This window comes from Mustela nigripes, chromosome 13 (assembly GCF_022355385.1).
Source record: "Mustela nigripes isolate SB6536 chromosome 13, MUSNIG.SB6536, whole genome shotgun sequence".
In the NCBI taxonomy this organism is placed as follows: Eukaryota; Metazoa; Chordata; class Mammalia; order Carnivora; family Mustelidae; genus Mustela; species Mustela nigripes.
In genome coordinates this window covers 47,335,056-47,356,574 of record NC_081569.1, presented here as the reverse complement: position 1 = coordinate 47,356,574, position 21,519 = coordinate 47,335,056, and the positions used below count along the sequence as shown (strand labels likewise).

General features: G+C 36.3%; 1 protein-coding gene across 1 annotated transcript in view; it reads right to left on the bottom strand.

Moving 5' to 3' along the window:
- The window catches only part of PIAS1 (protein inhibitor of activated STAT 1), a 124,262-nt gene that overhangs the window by 85,299 nt on the left and 17,444 nt on the right, over window positions 1–21,519 (bottom strand). The window contains exon 2 of the mRNA XM_059372352.1: window positions 5,302–5,746. Within this exon, the coding sequence (XP_059228335.1) occupies window positions 5,302–5,746 (445 nt within the window). The remainder of the gene's footprint in view (window positions 1–5,301; window positions 5,747–21,519) is intronic.

Below are 21,519 nucleotides of genomic sequence, written 5' to 3'. Positions count from 1 at the left end.
GCCAATGTAAACAATATAAACAGTAATACTCTAAAAAAAATCCAAAACAATAATACTCAAAACAATTTTATTATTCTAAATAAAATAATATTAAAGAACTGAAGGAAAATATATTGCCTCTGAATGAACATAAGATATTTTAATCCAGAATAACTTGTCCTCTTGACTTTCGTAATTGTAAATTTGATAGCTGAGAAACACAAAGAGTGACACAGTGTACAAATAAGATACTTCAAAGTACATTTCTAACACATGGTACTCAATATACTATGAAGACTGTAATTTACTGTGCCCCATTCTTTATTGATATGGGTCAATAATATATGCGGCTAAGAATCTCCTGGGTTAACTCAGTATTTGAGATTCTCCTTTTCATTAAAACAAAATCAGAAATAAACACAAACACATATACATACAAAACAATGACTAACTAGAACACAACAGAAATATTTTTAAATTACTTTCTAAAGTTAAGTAGTGTCTATGGAGTCTATATTAAACATGCAATATATATTTTTGTAATTGGGGGGAAATGGGAGAATATATTAAATATCCAAGTCATTTATTGACCATAGAGATCAAAATGGGGGTGGAAACAATAAAGGGAAGGACAACTCTTTCCTCCCTACTCTATCATAAGCCACTTTTTATGATGGTATACCTTGGTTGTTATCTGAATGATAAAATGATTAAAATTCACTGAATCAGAGTGAAATAAAAGACTCTATCTACTGTATTTAAATAAACTAGAGAGGTAATAAATGTTTACTGAGCAACTACCATATAACAAATTCACAGATAGCTATTATGGGAATATACAGATAAATACAGCAGAACCTTTCCACTTTGAGGAACTAACAACAAAATGTTACAAGAACACGCAAGAAAGTGAACTCAATTCTGGGTGGGGGAAGGAACAGATAGATATAGGGGAAATCTTAGACTCATGGAAAAGGTTTTAAAAAGTATGTAAGTCTAAAAACAACAAACAGGATTTTAATTATAGGCAAAAATAATCAACCACCTTCATCTCACTATCCTTCTAGTTAACTATGGAAAATGAAAGGAACTCTCTTTAATATGTGGTTCCAAAATGAAGGACCTTAAAATTACTCACTGTTCAAGAAATAACAAAATGAGTTTAAGAGGGGCGCCTGGGTGGCTCAGTGGGTTAAGCCGCTGCCTTCGGCTCAGGTCATGATCTCAGGGTCTTGGGATCAAGTCCTGCATTGGGCTCTTTGCTCAGCAGGAAGCCTGCTTCCCTCTCTCTCTCTCTGCCTGCCTCTCCATCTACTTGTGATCTCTCTCTGTCAAATAAATAAATAAAATCTTTAAAAAAAAAAAAAAAAGAGTTTAAGAATGGGTAACAATTACCTAATAAAATTGGGGATACCAAAACTATTGTGATTTTGGTTAGAAACATGAACCATACAGCAGAAAACCATTCAGTTACATAAGAACATCTTAAAATCCATTTAAATCTAATGGTTAAGGCCAAAGTGGGGGAGGGATGAAAAATTAAATTTACTTGTCACATTCTGGACGCAAGCGATAATGTAATGAACTAGCTGGCTATAGGTCACAACTAATTATTAAGATATAATGATTTTAAATATATATATATGTTTAGGTTATATATATGTTCAGGTTATAATGATTTTAAATATATATATATATATATATATATATATATATATATGTTTAGAGACAAAGAGAACGCCAGAAGCCATTTAATTTTTCAGGAAATACCATTTTTCTACATTTAAAACAAATGATCTACCAGCAAAAGTAATCCTTTAGAAAACTGAATTCCATGATAAAGTAGTCACTTGATTATTTAATGAAGGAGAAGTAGTCTTTTAGTAACATTAAAGCATCTTATAGATTTTTTTTTATTTTGTTCTTTGCCAAACAGGGCTTTAAAAGATGTTCATCCCAAACTCTGCAAATTACTCAAAATCTTTCAATAAATCTTTCTCAGATTTACTGAACATTCCCACCCCTATATATTTAATGAATCAATAAACATCCACAAATTACTTTTTGGTAAGACTGTTTTATGCATAACTAAAATGATGACTTTTAATTCTATGACAAAAATGAGAAATTAGAAATCTATTTATAAAGCACCAACAATTCTAAATTAACACCTATTCATTATGTGTACACAACAAACAATAGATTTATTCAATAAAAACTAGTATTCAGATCAAATTATACTTCAAATGTACAATTTTTATTATGTGTGGTAACTGTTCTATAAAGTCACCAAAACAATGAATTAGTGAATACTGAACCACTGCTCCTTGGGAATACACAGGGCTAGGTTCCTGCAAGCCCTGATCACATTTTTATCAACTAATCACTATGTAATCTTGTTTTAGATGTGTTTCTGTTCAAGGACACCTTACTTAATACAGAATTCACTTATTACTTAATAATAATTTTATTTATTTAATAATACAATTCATTAACACTGACCTCAGAGCCAACAGCACTAATTCATGCCTGAACAAAACTGAATACATATGTTACTTTTTTCTCCATTGGGTGCATCAGAGCCTTTTCCCATTCAGAGCACTAGACAGAGCTTCAGCACTATGGTTAGCTGCTATTTAAAACTGAAATCACCAACAAAAAGCACAAAAATGCAAAAAACAAGGCATTAAATAGAGAACAAAAGAGGACATGTCCTTGCAGTATGAGAGCTGAAAACAAGAAAGCAAGAGTCACCTTATGGGAAAGTTCAAGTCAGAAGACTCAGATTTTTCACCATTCCACGCATGTCCATAAATAATCATGAAACTTTTGTAATGATTTTAGAATTACAAATAAATTTGAGATAGCAGACATTCACAAACACAAAATATGCAAATAACAAGAACTGACAGTACAAAGAAAGCCTAATTAAATAAATCTGATGGGAAATATTTTAGTACTTCAACCCAATTTTATAAATACAAGGGTTTACTTAATGGTCATCAAAGATGGGGAAAAAACTTTATAGCATTATTTTTGAATTATCACACAAAAACAGCAGACTGAAGTAATTTATAAGTTTCCAGATAAAGAATAAAGATGGGAAAATGACTTAAAATTTACTGCCTAGCAATGCCTCAGTGGCTCAGACAGTTAAGCGTCTGCCTTCAGCTCGGGTCATGACCCCAGAGTCCTGGGATCAAGCCCCGCATCCGGCTCCCTGCTCAGGGAGGGTCTGGTTCTCCCTTTCCCTCTATGTTCTTTCTCTTTCTCAAGTAAATAAAATCTTAAAAATAAAAAAAAAAAAAAGCAGTAAAATATAAAATGTAAATTATGATAGGAAAGTTAAGCTAAAAAGGCATGAAAAGACCATCAGTGTAGATGATTAGAAATTAACACTTAAATATATTCAAGGAAAGTACCTCAGTTAAATAAAAATTGACTTAAAATTCTCTAAATTCTAATTTGTTTAAACTATTATCAAGTATAACCATAATCTGTGTCCAGTTTGCATTTCTACTCTTTATAACAAAATTTAGATACATATTTAAACATCATCTATTCACACTGGTACCTGAGATTTATATTACAGAAAATGAAAACAGCAAGATACATTAATTAAAACCAGAAGAGAATTTGAGAACAGGGAATGAAATTTTTAAAAAGCCACCAACATCTTTTTTCCTTTTATATTTCAGATGATGTTCACTAGAGCACAGTTTTTGGCAGCAAAAAATAAGAAAAATTTGTCTTTTAATAGAGGAGTGATTTAAATCATGTAACAGTATATAGTTTAATACGAAATGAGCTAGAAAATATGTGTGTGTGCATATATAAGTATATGCATCTCATATATTGTGTGCATGTGTGTATACACGGCCTTCAGTGAAAAAGGAGAAAGAAGACAGACAAGGAGAGATGTCTACATTAGGGGGAAAAAAGGCAAGTCACAGAATAGGGTATAAAATAAGATTCCTTCTTGAAAAGCAAGAAATGTTAACTTGTTTATATATGCACACGCATTAAATTACTAATGAGAAAGGGACTTCAACACTTTCATTTTTTATAATGAGCATGTGTAAGTTTTATAAGCATAGGTTCTTGACAAGTGTTAAGTTACACCTTGTTATATACCTTGTTATAGCTATTTTAAAAATAATATAATGTGGTATAAAATTCATGTTGTTTAAAAATGATTCCTATAAACTTAATTTATTCAGGTAAATCCTGTTAAATTAAAAACAAACATTTCCACATTCAAAGAATTTCAGTATATTCTCAAAATTTAACACTAACCAATCCTCCAAGCTGTAATGTTTACTGATTTATAACAAGGGTTAGAAAACTTTTTCTGTAAAGGTCAGACAGTAAATATTTTAGGCTTTGCAGACAAACATGGTCTCTACTACATATTATTCTTTTTGTTCTTGTCTTCGGTTTTTTTTGCAACCCTTTGGGAATATAAACAGACAGAGAGAGACGTGCGTGCGCACAAGTTAGCTTATTAGATCATAAAAAACAGACCACAGGCTGAATCTGCCTTGCTGGCCACAGTTTGTCAACCACTAATTTATGATAATAAACCAGCACCTTGACATCTGATATTTAAAATACATCTTGACAAAGGTATCAGAAATCACAATAGTCAGTTTTATTCTACATTAAATAAAGCAAGGCAGTACTGAAGAAATTAAAATTACAGATCAGTTAATATACTTAATTTCTATTAATATCCCAAATATTAATCAAACAATGATAAAAACACAGTAAATAAATTTCAATATTATAAACCATGATCATGTGTGCACCTAAAAGCACACATATCCACTTGAAAAGTCAGCTGAAACTGAAATACTACACATCAAAGCTCAAATCTTTTATAATAATTAAAACCATTAACTCATTTAAATAATCAAAACTATTCAGTCATTTGTTTTAGATGTCATCAACTCCTGAAAATTAAGTATTGAATTCAGAGGCTGGTAGTATTACTACATTTTACTTTTTTAATTTGTAAAGGTTACTGTAAAATACTAATCAACAATCTAAAATATTACACTTTAATAAAAGTTTATGTTCTTGGAAACTTTTTAGTATTTACTGGGTCAGCAACCATCACTGGAAACTTGACTCTACTTTTTCTTTGCCTAAAAGACAGCTTATATTTGATTTTGTTTAAAACTGAAAGACACTTATTGTAATCTGAATGCTACTATCAAAGATTTGCACTACTATTCACCATGAATAATAAACTAGGTCAAACTGAATATCTCCCCAACCCCACACCCAAGTAACCAAATAACCATTATAGAATAATCTTACCTAGACTGGTGGGTTTTATCAGTTCATCCAGTAAATCATAAAATGGTAATTTTTGAAGTTTTATATCCGGATGAACTGGGTGAAGAGCTGATGTAAGATGTGGGAGTTCCAGTTCATGTTTAGGTCCCAGAAGAGAAACAGGGAGTAACGGTGATGATGCAGGGTGACCATCATAAGTGAGTTGTGGAATGGTAGATGGAGACAAAGTTGCTGGCATAGGACTTGAATGAACATTGGGGATGGACAAGTCCGCAGGCGTCATGATTTTCTGAGGGAACCTCCGCCTATAGAGTTCTTTAATTTTCATTTGTACAGCAGGACTGCAGCCAGCCTTTAGCAAATGCAGGGCTTTTGTGAGAAGTTCGTGTTTGCGTCCGTGCTTGTTTCTCCCAGCGTAGCCCAACAGTACTTGGAGTTCAGAAACTCTAAGGCTCATAACCATTTGCTTAGAGACAAAACAAAATGTAAAGTGTTAGTATTCCAAGAGTATAATTCACAATATTAAACAATACTTAATTCTAACCCTTTCCCCTCATGGTCTGCTTTAAAGGCCAGCTCAGTTACAATCAATTCTAGTTATTTCCAGCTTAAAATAAGTAATGGAAAAAATTTTAAAATTAATATTCATAAATTCAGTGACTTCTACCCATGGTTATGAAAAATGTAAGATGAAGTATACACCAGTCAGAACCATGTCTCACCTCACTGCCCTATTTCAATGCAACTGTCAGGTATTCATTCATCAAGAGCCTCCTGAGTCATCAAGAGAGTGCTGACTGCTATGCAGATGGCAAAACGTAACGATGAGGCTTCAAGAACATTTGTTTTCTTGGGGTAAAAGTATATAAGTATATATGAAACACATAAATGCCTACCTCAAACGTCAGATGCAAGCAGGGTATAAATAACATACTACCAGGTATTACATTCTATGCTGACCCTGGAATTTGTAGGACTTAAAAACTATATATCCTTTTTGACCCCGTATTTACCAAATATACTTGGTATTTTCATATGGTTGTCACTAAATCTTATTATCTCCACAAGCTATTATCCCCTTCCTTCTTTATACATGAAGAAACTATGTAGTTAAGAAAGGTCAAATAACTTACCTAAGGCCACATAGCTACAAAGTCGCAGTCAGGATTCAAATCCAGATATGTAGGATTCTAAAGTCCACGCTCTTTTCACTAAAGCTTTAGGAAAAGGACAGAGCTGGAAACATAATATTGACTCACTCCACTAGCAAGGCCAGGCTAAAAAGTATAGGAATTCAAACCACATGCCATAATGTGGAAGGTTGTAATTTTAAAAATCTGTTTAGGGGCGCCTGGGTGGCTCAGTGGGTTAAAGCCTCTGCCTTCGGCTCAGGTCATGATCCCAGATCCTGGGATGGAGCCCCGCATCGGGCTCTCTGCTGAGCGGGAAGCCTGCTTCCTCCTCCCTCTCTCTCTGCCTGCCTCTCTGCCTACTTGTGATCTCTGTCAAGTAAAATAAATAAAATCTTTAAAAAAAAAAAAAAATCTGTTTAACTCTTTGTTCCCAAACTTGTTTGGTCACTTTCTCCTTTTTCTCCCATTACTAAGAGACTACCAACAAGAAATGCCCAACTATACCAACCCTCTCATCTTAAAGTGGAAGAAAATGGAATCCAGAGAGAAGAAATGGTTTACCCAAGATCATACAGTATTAACAGCAGAATCCTGACTTGACCACCACCGACAGGGAGATGCTAGGGTAGAAGACACATGTAAGCTTACCACTGGCTCTCTATTTCCCCCACTGTTTTATCCCCTCATCTCGGGCCTAACAGCAATACACAAAAGATAAACTGCCTTTCCTAACTCACTGCCACTACCTGAGAGGCCACCCCACCCCAGCCAATCCTCTGGAAGCTATTTTAAGAGTGCAAACAAAGTAAATTTAAAAATCAAATATTGAGAAAACAGTGTATAAAGACTTTATATCAAATATATCTGGCTATCAAACATATATGTGCCTTTACCCTACTTCTCTGGCCTGAAAAATACTGTTTCCTCAATTTCTAGCTTTTCTCAGCCTTAGTCCAATTAGGCCTGGCAATATTAATGACTCTCACTACTTTTACTGGTCACTTTGCATACATTTATTTAGCACTTGTCTTGCCTTTTTTATAAATTTCTATTTGGACAAGTGAGTCCATGACCAGTTTGAGGTCTTCCAGGGCACATACCAATGTCACCATTATCATCTAACACTAGGGTCTGACAACAGTAGAAACACATCAAATGATTGGACAATGAATAAAGAAATGAATGAAAGAATGAAATAAACAAGTCACACCAAAGGGTGGGGTAGAATCTACAATGGTAAGTTATACATATAGCTACAATACAAATGCAAATGAACTCCCAAACTCTTATGTTCACTAAAAGGCAAAGAAATACTATAGGCCTTACAAATAAAGCCTCCCCCAAATCCTATAAATGCTTCTCTTTTTTAGATATGATCAGAGATTAATTACTAACTATAATATCAGCAAGCTATCAATTTCTCCCTACTATCCAAAATGTCCTAAGAATACAAGAGTTTTAAAGATTTTTTTATTACTTATTTTAAAAGGAACTGGGACTTCAACTATAAGTAAGCTTCTGCATTTGGAGAAATAACAGAAATTATGATTCAAAGATTATCAGTTAAAAGTAAGTTTAGGTTGGCACTGGTCAAATGTACTTCATTTTAAAGAGAACACAGTATAAATTTTAGAAAGAAAACAATGTCTTCCCACTTCAACTGCATTCTCCTAGGTCAAACACAAATAAACTTGAATTCAGTGATTATCAAAGGCTTTTCCCCAATGAGTTTTTGTCCTGACTCTACAGGTATAAGGATGCAGCACAGATGTATTATTTTATGTTATATGGAAGTACACACTGGCAATTCACATAAAATAAAACCTCTTGTGTGACAGTCAAAAGAATAAAGTTGATGACATAAGCATAAGTTTTGTTTTTGTTTTTTCAGGATGTGTAATTATCACTGACAATTATGCAGCAAGTATTGTCCTCATTCTACAGACAGGAAAACTGAGGCCTACGCAGGTTAAGAAATTTGTTGAATATTATACAACTGCTCCAAATATTATGCTGTTACACTTCCAATTAGGAAAGAGAAAAACCTTTTAAAAGACTAATTGATTAAACATTCAATCTCCATTTCAAGCACCAAAATTTTGGCTTTAAAAAAATTGGTGCTTCAGGGATGCCTGGGTGGCTCAGTTGGTTAAGTGGCTGCCTTCAGCTCAGGTCATGATCCCAGCGTCCTGGGATTGAGTCCCATATCGGGCTCCTTGGTCAGCAGGGAGCCTGCTTCTCCCTCTGCCTCTGCCTGCCTCTCTGCCTGTTTGTGATATCTCTCTTTCTCTCTCTCTGACAAATAAATAAAATCTTTAAAAAAAAAAAAATGGGTGATTCAGATAAGAATGCATCTGGATTCAAATTAACCACTGCACCTTAAAATCAGGTTTAGTGAAAGATGGAGTACTATCCACAGCTGTAACTGGAGCAGCTGCTGCATACTCTCAAGGACTGTAATAAGCATGCAGTATTTTTAAAAAATAAATAAAAGGGGCCAGGAAACACAAACATCTGAAGCATCACTCAACCGAAAAGTTTCAGAGAAGCATGAAGCAGTCAATTCACAATGCAAAGTGTTGACAACACAGAGGAAAACTAAACACTTATATATGAGATGTTGAAGAGCAATATATTTTAATCCATCATGTGTTTAAAAATCTCCATTTGTTAGCACCACAACAAAATGAATATTTATAACTAAGGATAACATCAACCACTGCTACTACTAGAAATCATTATCTCCTCAAATAGCATTCTGGCGACTATATCTCCAAATGATAGAGTTGTCAGAACCCCAGGAAATTCAGAATGCCTGAGAGATGTATATACACTGTACGGAAAGCATTCTGTGAAGGGCGTCTTTTTAAAATTAATTTTTTAATCAAGCAGACATGCACACAGTTTAAAAAGTCAACTAGTGTGACCAGAAAACACAGATCCCCTCCCTACCCTCACTTTTTACATTCCTAGGGCAAACTCTTTAAAGTCTTTTTGGCTATTTTTTATGGCATTTTTCACTATATTCTATACAGCAGGTCTATGTGTTACTAAAATTTTTCCTTCTAGGAAAAAAATGATTTATTGGGCTCTGTGTTATCTCTACCCCCATATCCCCTCACAATTTTTGTTTGAATCAGTTGTCGTTTACATTATTATTACAGCTGTAAATAATATCATGATTACTCTTCCATTCTGTAGAACTTTGGCTTTCCTTAGTTAATCACTGCACCATTTGTGCATTTGCTTTGTTTTCTAGGTAACTACTAATTCATCTGATAAAACTGATAAACTGTAACTGATAAAAGTGTAACTTTTAACATATTCAAATATATCAGGTAAAACTGTTTTCATTTCTTTCTTAAATACATGCCTTCTGGAGCCCTCTATCAGTTTCCAATTTGGACTGCTTGCTCTCTAGACCTGGTACACAACTATGGTCATAGAATTTCCCTTCAACATATCTTTGTAATTTCCCCATCCCTCTTCCATACTGCATCCCATTTCACTGATCTCACTTTTTCCTTAGTTTTCTCTTTTTAGTATTTTCTCCATTAGCTTCCTAAGAAGGGACTGGAAGCTACATTTTTAATTCTTTACGTTGTCCAAAAATATATCCATTTACCCATACTTAATAACTGAGTTTGGCTCAGTATTTGAATTCTAGACAGGAAAGCATGTTTTGTCAGAATTTTAACAGCCTTTCCTTACTGTCTTCTGGCTTCCAGTGTTGCTGTTAAGAAGCCTGGCATCATCCTGATCCCCAATCCTTCACAGTCGCCTGTATATCCCCCTAAGGGAGCGTATATAGAAGTTTCTTGGGGCACCTGCATGGTTCAGTCAGTGAATTGTCTGTCTTAGGCTGAGGTCATGATCTCAGGGTCCTGGGATCCAGCTCTGCAGCAGGCTCTGTGCTCTGCAGGGAGTCTGCTTTTCCTCCCTCTGCTCATGCTCCCGCACTCGCTCGCTCGCGTTCTCTCTCTTATAAATAAATAAAAGCTTTAAAAAAAAAAAAAAAGCTTCTTCCTACGTGCTTTGCAATTTTAGTGTTGCATCTTAGGGCTGGGTTGGTTTTCTGTGGGGTTTTGTTTTTGCTTTAATTGTATGAACCTGGTAATTGCTGTCTTTTAAATTTAGAGATGCACATTTCTTGTGTGCCTATTATTTAGGTACTGGTCTTAGACCAACTGTCCAATTTTCCTTTACTCTATCTTTTCTCTTCTCTTGCATTTTACATCTTCTGCATTTCGCGGTTTCCTGAGAGATTTCCTCAACTTGATCTTCTAACATTTCTACTAAAGTTTTCATTCCCATAAGCTCTGTTCTGTTTGTTACATACCTTTTTTTCTTTTCTTTTCCCCCTACATCTTGCTTTTAGTTTTCATGAATGGAGTATCTTACTTCCTCTCTGATGATATATATAAATTGGGTATTTGGTGGTGTTATTGTCTTCCGCTGTCTGCAGCGTCTCTGCAACCTCTGGATTCTTTTTCACTACCTGCTTCGGTCTCTGCATTTCCCACTTGTTTTCCTCAAATGACAAGGGATTTCTGGCTGTACATTTACATTTAAAAGATATTAAAAAATACTTTAAAAACATAATCAAATGATCTGTGTGAGTGAGCAGATTGGGGGTACTTCATTCTAGGATGATCAGGCAGGAATTTGGCTATTTTGAGGATTCCTTTTTTCCTTTTTACTAATTACTTTTGAAAGAGGAATCCTCCAATGTTCTGCTTTGGCAGTATGACCAGCTTCTAGTGTTCTCAGGATAATGGGGAGAGAGAAGAGGGTGGTCTTCACCATTCAGAAATTAGACATTTCAATTTAATCCCCCTTTCAGATATGTAAAATTTTACACACACACACACACACACGCACATGTGTGCGTGCGTGCGTGTGTGTGTGTGTGTGAAAACAACTATGCCAACCACAGGGGCAGGAACCACATTTTGAGAAAGATAAATACAGACAATATTCAAGCAGTATCAACAAGTACTACAGACAGAGTGCTTTTTGCAATTAAACAAAATGTGCCAGTATTACTGTTCTTTATTTATGACCTTACATTAAAGGTCATACCTAAATTGTGAATTAAGAATTAGGTCCTTCCTGCTGAGCAACATAATTACTTTCATTCACACATCCCACTGCAGTACTTTAGAGGATTAGTCATAATAAAGCAGACTCTATATTATGACTATCTGGTATCAATTTATAACCAACAGTAAACCAAAATGAATTCTGAACATAGAAAAACTGGGCATTTAACAATGTCATTATATTTCATTTATACTTTTACTTTCTATCCACAACAGCAATCATCAAAAATTCTATAACTGCATACATTAAAGCCTGTACAACAAAAATATTTTATTATTTTTAAAGTCAGATGCTTCATCAATGAAAATGACTTCTGCATCATTTCTAATATCTCCATTTGAAATAGTTAATAAGCATCTGTTAGATTAGTAATTTGTCACTACTCAGTTCAACCAGAAAACCTAGTTAGACAGTTTCTACAAAAGGAGCAAGTCAGGTTGGTTATCTCTATAATCTCATTCAACCCAATTTCTCATTTTTTAATTTATTTCACAATATAAGATAACTGAAAAGTGACCTCTAGAGCCTACTCCCCTAGTCGATCTTCTCTGTCTTCTCCTGGTCTCTATTTCATCATACCAGCTGCATTTAGTCACACATAATGACAAAATATGGAGATCCCACTCTCCTTTATGCAGAGTATAAACCTAGGACTGTTACATTAGTGCACCATGGCATCAATTTGTGACAGATAATTTAAACACCATAACCATTTACGTACTACTACATTTCATGAAACATCTGGATGTGTCCTTCAAAAGGCTCCTTCCAGATGATAACTTGGTTATTAAAAATAACAAACCTAACTCAGAACATTTTAAAATTTGGACAAAATACTTTTTCTAATATAAAAGTTTAGAGTGTAAAATTCTAACACACTGCCAAACTTCTTATGCAGAGGTAGGAAAATATTACTTTTATTTAAGTAAAAGGCTGTTCTGCACACAGATGTTCAATAAATGCTTTCTGGATCAGTGCACAGCCCCTAAATGAATATGAAGAGAAAGGGAATACAGGAACATTGAACACATACAGAGAAGCTAGTCTTCAGAGATGGACATACATGATCATCATATTAATTTGATTCTCAAAAGTCACTGAACACCTACTATGTGCTAGGTACATATAAAACATAATATGGTACCAGTACACAAAGAATTTGGATTCCAGTACCAACTTGACCACTAAATTACTGAAACACAATCTTTCACAGGGTCTGTTTCCTCACATCAAAAAATGAGGCATTAACTAGAGGTTCCCAAAGGCTCCTTAAAATTTCAAAGCTCTACAATGCTATAACTCTATTAAATGAAATCTTTCTTCTCATTCTTCTACCCTTCCATAGTTAAGGAAATACAAACAATCTGTAAAGTCAGTTAATCTAGGTTACTAAGATTTTCAATCAAAATTTTAAGTGTTGGGGCGCATGGATGGCTCAGTGGCTTAAAACCTCTGCCTTCGGCTCAGGTCATGATCTTAGGGTCCTAGGATTGAGCCCCGCATCAGGCTCTCTGCTCAGCGGGGAGCCTGCTTCCCTTCCTCTCTCTCTCTGTCTGCCTCTCTGCCTACTTGTGATCTCTGTCAAATAAATAAAATCTTTAAAAAAAAAAAAGTTTAAGTGTCATTTACCTGAGCTGACAGAATAAATATAATGATAAATCCAATATAAGTTACATGTTTACAACATGCCAACCATATACCAATTATAGTAAACATGATTACACAAAAAGACACATGATTACCCAAAAGACACACCATTGTTATTCCCACTGCATGGATAAGAAAACCGATGCAAAACCTGAAGTCAAACACTAAGTGATGGAGACAGAGCTTGAATGTGACCTGACTCCAGAGCCTAAGCTCATAAACACTAACCAAGAGAAGTGTCTTATCACAACTCTCAGCCAGAGCAGAATATGTGTTACTCTAGGACAGGGGGGCACTAAATGTCATGAGGAATTTAGACTACACAGAGTAAACAAGCATATTTTGAGGCAGTGAAAATGTGATAAAAATAGTGTTTAAGGCTATCCAAGTAGCTACCTGTAGGACAAATGAAACAAAAGATATTAAGAAATTTAAGATTTCTAGCAAAAACATATGGCAACAAGAATTATTTATCTACATATAGGGGAAGCAGAAAATGTAACGGTCAACGTAAAAGAGACAGAACCAAGAAATACTGCAAAGAAAACTGCTGATCACACGCAATATTCTAGCTACAGATGCCTCTTTTTACAATTAGTACCGTACGTGATCATGAGAACAACTACCCTTCACTTTTAAAATAAAACTTAGCATTTAAATATAATAAGCAGGGCTTGATGAAATTTTAATTCTATTGAATTATGAAAGTGAGGATTCTCTTCCAAACTCTCCCAACCAAAAACAAGCAAAACACTGCATGTGCAACTGGGAGATACCGTCTCATCTAATTTAAGTTTCAGACAAGACAAGAAGCTATGAAAGAAACAGTATACTCTATCTGAGAGAAAGTTAAGACACTTAAAAGAAAGAAAAGACAAGTATGAACAAAACAAAAAGTGAAGGGGAAAAACACATTCTATAACTAAACAGAAAGTCTTTAAATCATAGCCGTCTGAGTCCCAGAAAAGAGATTAGGTGAAGCCCTAGAGGGAAATTATCAAGGGAACTATTTCCGAGTAACAGGTGTAACCCACACAAGGTTACAGAGCTAGGAAGTAATGCAGTCCAATTCAAAAGTCAGATGCCAAAGTCCACACAACTCTCCAAAGTACTGACAATGATAGACACTATTAAATATAACTGGAAAATGATGGTTTTTGGAAATAGGAGATTCACAACATCAAATAAAACTATGGAAATCTTCTTGTCCAACACTACATCTAATATATGAAGTTTTACTGTAACCTCCTTAATTGATAGTCTCCCAGCCTCTACTGAAACTCTTCTAAGACTTCACAACCTAATCTTAAAGTGACCTACCTTACTGAAAAGCTCTATGAATCCAAACCCAAAGGTTCTAAAATTTTGTCTATTCTTTAAATGTGTTAAGACGTCTCTTTTCCTTCAACAGGCTTGTTTTCTAGACCCCTTCCCATCCTTATCACTGTTCTCTGGAGCATTTAACAGTCCACTGTACTCAGAGTGAGTGAAATAATCCAGATAGTGGCCTAATCTTGAATACTGCAGTATTACCACCTCTCTTATTATGAACACAGTCCAAATAAGGCATTCGCGATTTAGGGCTAATTGGTTTGTTTTACCTGTGCAAGGGGAAGGATGTGGTATGTGTTATGTTTTTGTTTCAGCAATGAGGGGGAGGTACATCACATCATATAGTTGCTCATACTAAGCTTAAAGTGAACTAAAACCTTTAACTGATTTTTTTATGTGAACTGCTTTTAGGTTAAAATTCTTCATGCTTTATTACAAATTTTTTTTAAAGATTTTATTTATTTATTTGGCAGACACAGAGAGAGCTCAAGCAGTGGGAGCAGCAGGCTAAGGGAGAGAGAAGCAGGCTCCCCACCGAGCAGGGAGCCCAATGTGGGGCTTGATCCCAGGACCCTGGGATCAGGACCTGAGGTGAAGGCAGATGCTTAACTGACTGAGCCACCCAGGTGCCCCTTACAAATTTTTTTTTAAATTTAAAAGTAGAACTTTATATTAGGTTCTGTTAAACTTCACTTTTTTTTTTCCAGTTCATCACTCCAGCCTTTCAAAACCCCTCTGGAGAAGTACACTCTCCACTCTCTACTGCAGCACATATATGGTATTATAAATTGCTTATTTTCTGATCTATGTCCTCCCCAAGACTTTGAGCTTTTCAAGGACAATGACTTATCTCCATATCACCTATGCTAGGATAGGTGACAGGTACTATACCTGACACTTGGTGACAGGTATAGTATCTGACACTTGGTAACTGCCCAGGAGATGATGACAAACTAACTCCCTTTGATTCCGTAATCTAACGTATTCTTCCCAGGCCACCTACAAAATCCGAAATATTCATACAGGTCATCCTTAAAACTTGGGATATAACAGAGTCAAGACTACGGGAACTTGTGGCACATCGTAAGAGATGCCTCTTCAGATAACAATAAAGTTTAAGATTACACATAGCACTGCTCAACTACTTAGGATGCAGATGACTATTTTCCCCCAATATTCCCTAATCTTAATATACCCTATCTGGGATGCCCAAGAAAAATAATTAAAGCTATCAACTATCGTATTTCAATCCCGATTTACAGACTTGCTTTTCAGAGAAAAATAAACTTAGTTAAGATGTACACACATTTTCTAAAAGCCTTTTGGGGGGGGGCATGTTCTGAGGGTTAAGCATCTTTCTTTGGCTCAGGTCATGATCCCAGGTCCTGGGATCTAGCCAACAAAGGCCTTCCTGCTCAGTGGGGAGTCTACTTTTTCCCTCTCCCTCTGCGCCTGCCCCCCCCTTCTCGCTCTCTCAAATTAAAAAAAAAAAAAAAAAATCTTTGGGGGGAAAAAAGAAAGCCTTGAGAATGGGATGCCTGGCTGGCTCAGTCAAAACAAATGGCTCTTGATCTTGGGGTCATAAGTTCAAGCCATGGTGGGTGTAGAGATTACTAGTTTTAGAAAAAGTAAAAAATAAAATAAAAGCCCTGGAAATGATTTCTCAAAAACTACAGAGAAATATTAAAAAGAAAAAATAGGCTGCAAGAAAAAATGTTGTTCAGGTCTTACAGTGACAATTTGCCTAAGGTTTGAGTGGAGAAGGGGGACAGAGAGAGAAGTTTACTTAAGCAGGTTCCATGCCCAGTGCCTGGCATGGGGCTCAACCTCATGACCCTGAGATCATGAATAGAGGTGAAATCAAGAGTCAGACACTTAACCAACTGAGGCACCCCAAAATTTACTTACTTTGACAAAAAGAGTTGCCTAGACATCACCAATCCAAATCCCAAAATAAAACATAACTATGATGCAATCTGACTGGGCTTCATGTTAAAGAGCTTTAATTTAAACAAAAGAATACTCTAAATCAGCATTTTCCAAACTAGGTTCATATTGTTAATGGGTATTCAGAGAAATAGAGTTCTATGGCAAAACAAGTTCAAGAAATTCAAGATTCTCTAATTCCCCACCATGCCCTCCTTTCTCAAGTCATATTTGAACACATTAAAAGTTCCAAGAAGTCCAACAGAAATGTTAATGCTGCATTTAACGTTTTGCAAATTTACTTAGCCACAAAACCTTCCTTACTACTGTTGTTTAATCTATAAACATCTCATTTCGTAGCACTTCACAAAAGAAATCCAGAACAAATTACAGGATATTCAAGTTGTCTAGGAGTTCCATTTTATGCTTGTTGTTCCAGCAGAATTATTAAAAGCTTCCCCTTTCCACTCTTAAAAGTGCCCCAGTATGGATGATAAATTATCTAGCCATAGAGTTAATACTCCAAAACTAAATATGAGTTATAAAACATGTGCTACCTTTACCAAATGTTAAATTAACATGGCCATGTTACTGCATGCAGTTAAACTGTTACATAGATGATGATTAATCTCAAACCATTTTCCCAAACTTCATGAACAATTCTCCGCTAGCAATCTTACATGTATTTCCAAAATATTCTGGACTAATAAATTCTTGCTAACTGAACTCACAAACCAAACAGATTTAGGCAGTGTAATTGCAAGATTTTAAAGAGTCCATTATATAAAATTGTAAGGAAAGATGCTATCTTAAAAACATTAAAGCCGTCCGTAAAAGAAGTTTAAAGTTTTAAAAGATATATATTTTTTAAAGATTTTATTTATTTATTTGACAGAGGGAGAGAGATCACAAGTAGGCAGAGAGGCAGACAGAGAGAGAGGAGGAAGCAGGCTCCCCACTGAGCAGAGAGCCCGATGTGGGGCTCGATCCCAGAACCCTGGGATCATGACCTGAGCTGAAGGCAGAGGCTTAACCCACTGAGCCATCCAGGTGCCCCTTAAAAGATATTTTTAAAAATTTTTCCAGGTCTTAACTATAAGAATTCCTCTCTATTCCTGACCCTGTTTTCACTCAGACCAGTCATTCTGGATGACCTCCATCTCATGACTTCAAAATGCCATCTCTAAGTTGTTAACTCCCAAATCCACTTCTTCAATGTCCCACACGTACTCAACATGCCCAAACCTAAAACATCAAATTTCTCAAACCTTCCATCCACCTTACCAGTTGTCCAAGCCAGAAACTTCCCCACCACCTTCTCCTTCACCTATGTGTTTTTACCAAGTCATACCAATCCTACCACCTTAAAATATCTAAGTCACTATTACCACTTTTCTTTTTGTTGCTTTTGCCTTTGGATTCTTTTATTGCTCAAAAAAGCTTTGTATTTTTTGTTTTTTAATCTGGCTTTCTGACTCTGCGCATTTTCAACACTTTCACAACAATCTTCTGCTCCCCCATAAGGAAAGCGTGCTTGATTGTGTTGAGAACACACTGTACACACAGACACACCAAAGACCCTGCTGACAGGTTTTTTTTTTTTAAGATTTTATTTATTTGATGGGGGGAGAGGGCGCAGATCACAAGTAGGCAGAGGGAAAGGGAGAAACAAGCCCCCTGCTCAGCAGAGAGCCCAATGCGGGGCTTGCATGACCTGAGCCAAAGGCAGACGCTTAACCAACTGAGCCACCCAGGCACCTTTGTTTTTCTGTCTGTAGACAACCTTAAAAGGACTTTAGGTCTCACAGCATGAACTTCTATAAGTCGACCTAGGCATACACTAATGCAAATTTCAATGCTAGAAGGGTAAACAATTCTATGACAAGGGGTTCAGGACGGCCTAGTTTTGTTAGAGGCTATATTGTAGGACAGCCTGCAGTGGAATGTCAAACACTGGACCACCTTTGGATGCCGTCCCCCCAAAGAACCCTATTTACCACTTTAACTCAAGACTAATGCTATCTCTGTTCTACCAATCTCTGATATTATCCCCTCCAAGCAATTCTCCACACTAGTGATCTTTCTAAAATGTAAGTCTGATCATGTCATTCTCATGCTTAAACCCTGCAATGATCATCCACTGCACTCAACTGAGGCCAAACATCCTAGCATGGCCTAAAATATACTTCGCGATCCAGTCTCAGCCACTGCCACTAACCCCCTTAACCAGCTCCCCATCATCTGGGACTTGTATATACACATGCTCTTTTTTCAGCAAGTCATTCTTCTCCCTCTCTCATCCTAACTTTAACTTTAACTTTAACTCATTCAGGTGTCATATTAGATGTCATCACCTTTGGGATACTTTCTTCAGTCGACCCTCAACATTAGTAAATTTACCCTCCTACATGCTCCACAAATTAACCCAATACAGAGAACCTTATGCTGTATGTAGAGAAGTCCTGTTTACTGGTCTATTCTCTATCAAACTCTAAGCTGTCTATACAGACTGTGTTTTTCTTGTTGTCAATAAATAAAAGTGAGTAATGATGGTCTAACATCTGTCTTAATTACATGAACCATACTGGTAGTGTGAACCTATTAGAAATATACACATTACCTCCCTAAAATAAAAAACATTATATAATTCTGCCCAATGCCCAGTCAGTATATTACTGGTATCCAAACAATAGATTACTTAGTTTGGATGGCTAAGTTAAAGAATTTTGTTCTTAATCCTACACAGAACAAAAAGTTTGTGTGTGTGTGTGTGTGTGTGTGTGTGTGTATAATCAAAAAGTCAAAAAGTCAATGTAATTGAAGAGTAAGTGAACTGAAAAGGGAAATTAAAATAGGAGACCAATTTAGACATTGTTGATTAACACCAAAATGATACTATGAGAATGAAATAATAAGAGTGGTGGTTGGAAAGAAAAGAAAAACTAACATTAAGAAAGATGTGACAAGACTTGTATGTGGAGGGATTTTGTAGTTCAGAAGATTCAGGAAACAGAGAAGCCTTCCTTGAGTACCCAAACCAGGTCAGGTCTCCTTGTTAAATGTGCTTACTCTGTCCCTTTCCTTTATAGAACTTACTACAGTTTCAGAATCATAATTTCAATGGGAAAAGTTCAATCTATCTCTAACTTCCCAGAATTTGCATTGCTGTCCTATGTGTACCTCCACATGAATCTACTGGGTGTTCCATAAAATGCACCTCCATGTTTTTTTCTCCACATTACCTTTGTTCCTGTTATTCTCTCTGCTTGAAATAACCTTCCTATGATCAACTATCAAAAGTCTTCTCCTTTAAGACCCAATCTGAAATAAGCTTAACCAGAAGTGACCTCTTCCCCTTATGAATACTTTGTTAACTATTCATATGGTTACTCCTTTATGTTGCTTTCCACTGTAGTTGTTCTAGACATTTCTCTCCTCCACATGAAAGAGGCAAACTTCTTGAGGTCAGGTATGGGGCAAAGGGAGCAGAGGTAGGTATGGAGAGGCTGAATAGACTGCAACTCTGAGCACAAAAAACAGCTGAAGAGAAAGCATCGGAGAACCAATGAAAATCCACTCCCTCTCCCAAAGGATTCTTATACTGGGTTCTACAAAGACCCCTAGAGATGTCTTCCCTTCTAATTCTCATACTACTTACTGGTCATATTACTTCTAGAAAATCACTGCCCAAAAGAAGATAATATAAGCTCCAAATTCAAGCTACACATGTAATTTTTTTAAAGCCTTTATTTTTTAAAAGATTTTATTAATTTATTTGACAGACAGAGATCACAAGTAGGCAGAGTGACAGGCGGGGGTTGGGGGGAAGCAGGCTCCCCACCGAGCAGAGAGCCCGATGTGAGGCTCGATCCCAGAACCCTGGGATCAAGACCTGAGCTGAAGGCAGAGGATTTAACCCCCTGAGCCAGCCAGGTGCCCCTACACATGTAATTTTAAATTTTCTACTAACTATACTTTTATTTTCTTTAAGTTTTTATTTATTATTTGAGAGAGACAGAAAGAAACAGCATGAGCAGAGAGAGGGAGGAGAAGCAGACTCCTTGCTGGGCAGCGAGCACGATGCAAGGCTCAATCCCAGGACCCTGAGATCATGACCTGAGCTGAATGCAGCCACTTAACTGAGCCACCCAGACGCCCTCTAACTGTACTTTTAAAAAGTAAAAGAAACAGGGGGCGCCTAAGTGGCTCAGTGGGTTAAAGCCTCTGCTTTCGGCTCAGGTCACGGTCCCAGGGTCCTGGGATGGAGCTCCGATTCCGGCTCTCTGCTCAGCAGGGAGCCTGCTTCCTCCTCTCTCTCTGCCTGCCTCTCTGCCTGCTTGTGATCTCGTCTATCAAATAAATAAATAAAATCTTTGAAAAAATAAAATAAAAAAATAAAAAGTAAAAGAAACAGGTAAAATCAATAATATATTTTACCTAAGCCAATATATCCAAAATATTATCATTCCAACATGTAATCAATACAAAAATTATTAATGAGATATTTTCATCCCCTTCTCACACTACATCCTCAAAATCCATTACATATTTGCACTTCCAGTATGCCTCAATTTGGACCAGTCACACATTTCAAACACCCAACAGCCACATATGACCACTGGCTACCATACTGGATAGTGCAGCTCTAGAACAATAACCCTGTTATTGCTGAAGGTTTTATCATCTGCCTCAGCTATTCACACTCCACCCCAATACCCTTGGCTGTATTTCTTAATTTTTTATCGTTACTCTCCACCCTCTGCCACTCACTCCCGTAGCCACACCGTGGACCTTTCTAAACCCACACTACTTCCAAAATCACTAATTCAAACACTGAATCCTCCAACTACCACCTCCTATTCTTGCTTACATACCTTCACTGCAATAATTCAACATCATAAATATCTACCACTATCCATCTGCCCCCTTATATCCAGCTTAGACACATTCCATGGTCCATCATTAAACTTGCCTCTGCAAAATTCCCTTCCCCATCTCTGCCTGGCACATTCAACTGATTCCAACTTTACAACACAGGCAGGCAGAAGAATGCATGCACACAGGCAAACAGATGTTATTATAAATCTATAATTGTCGA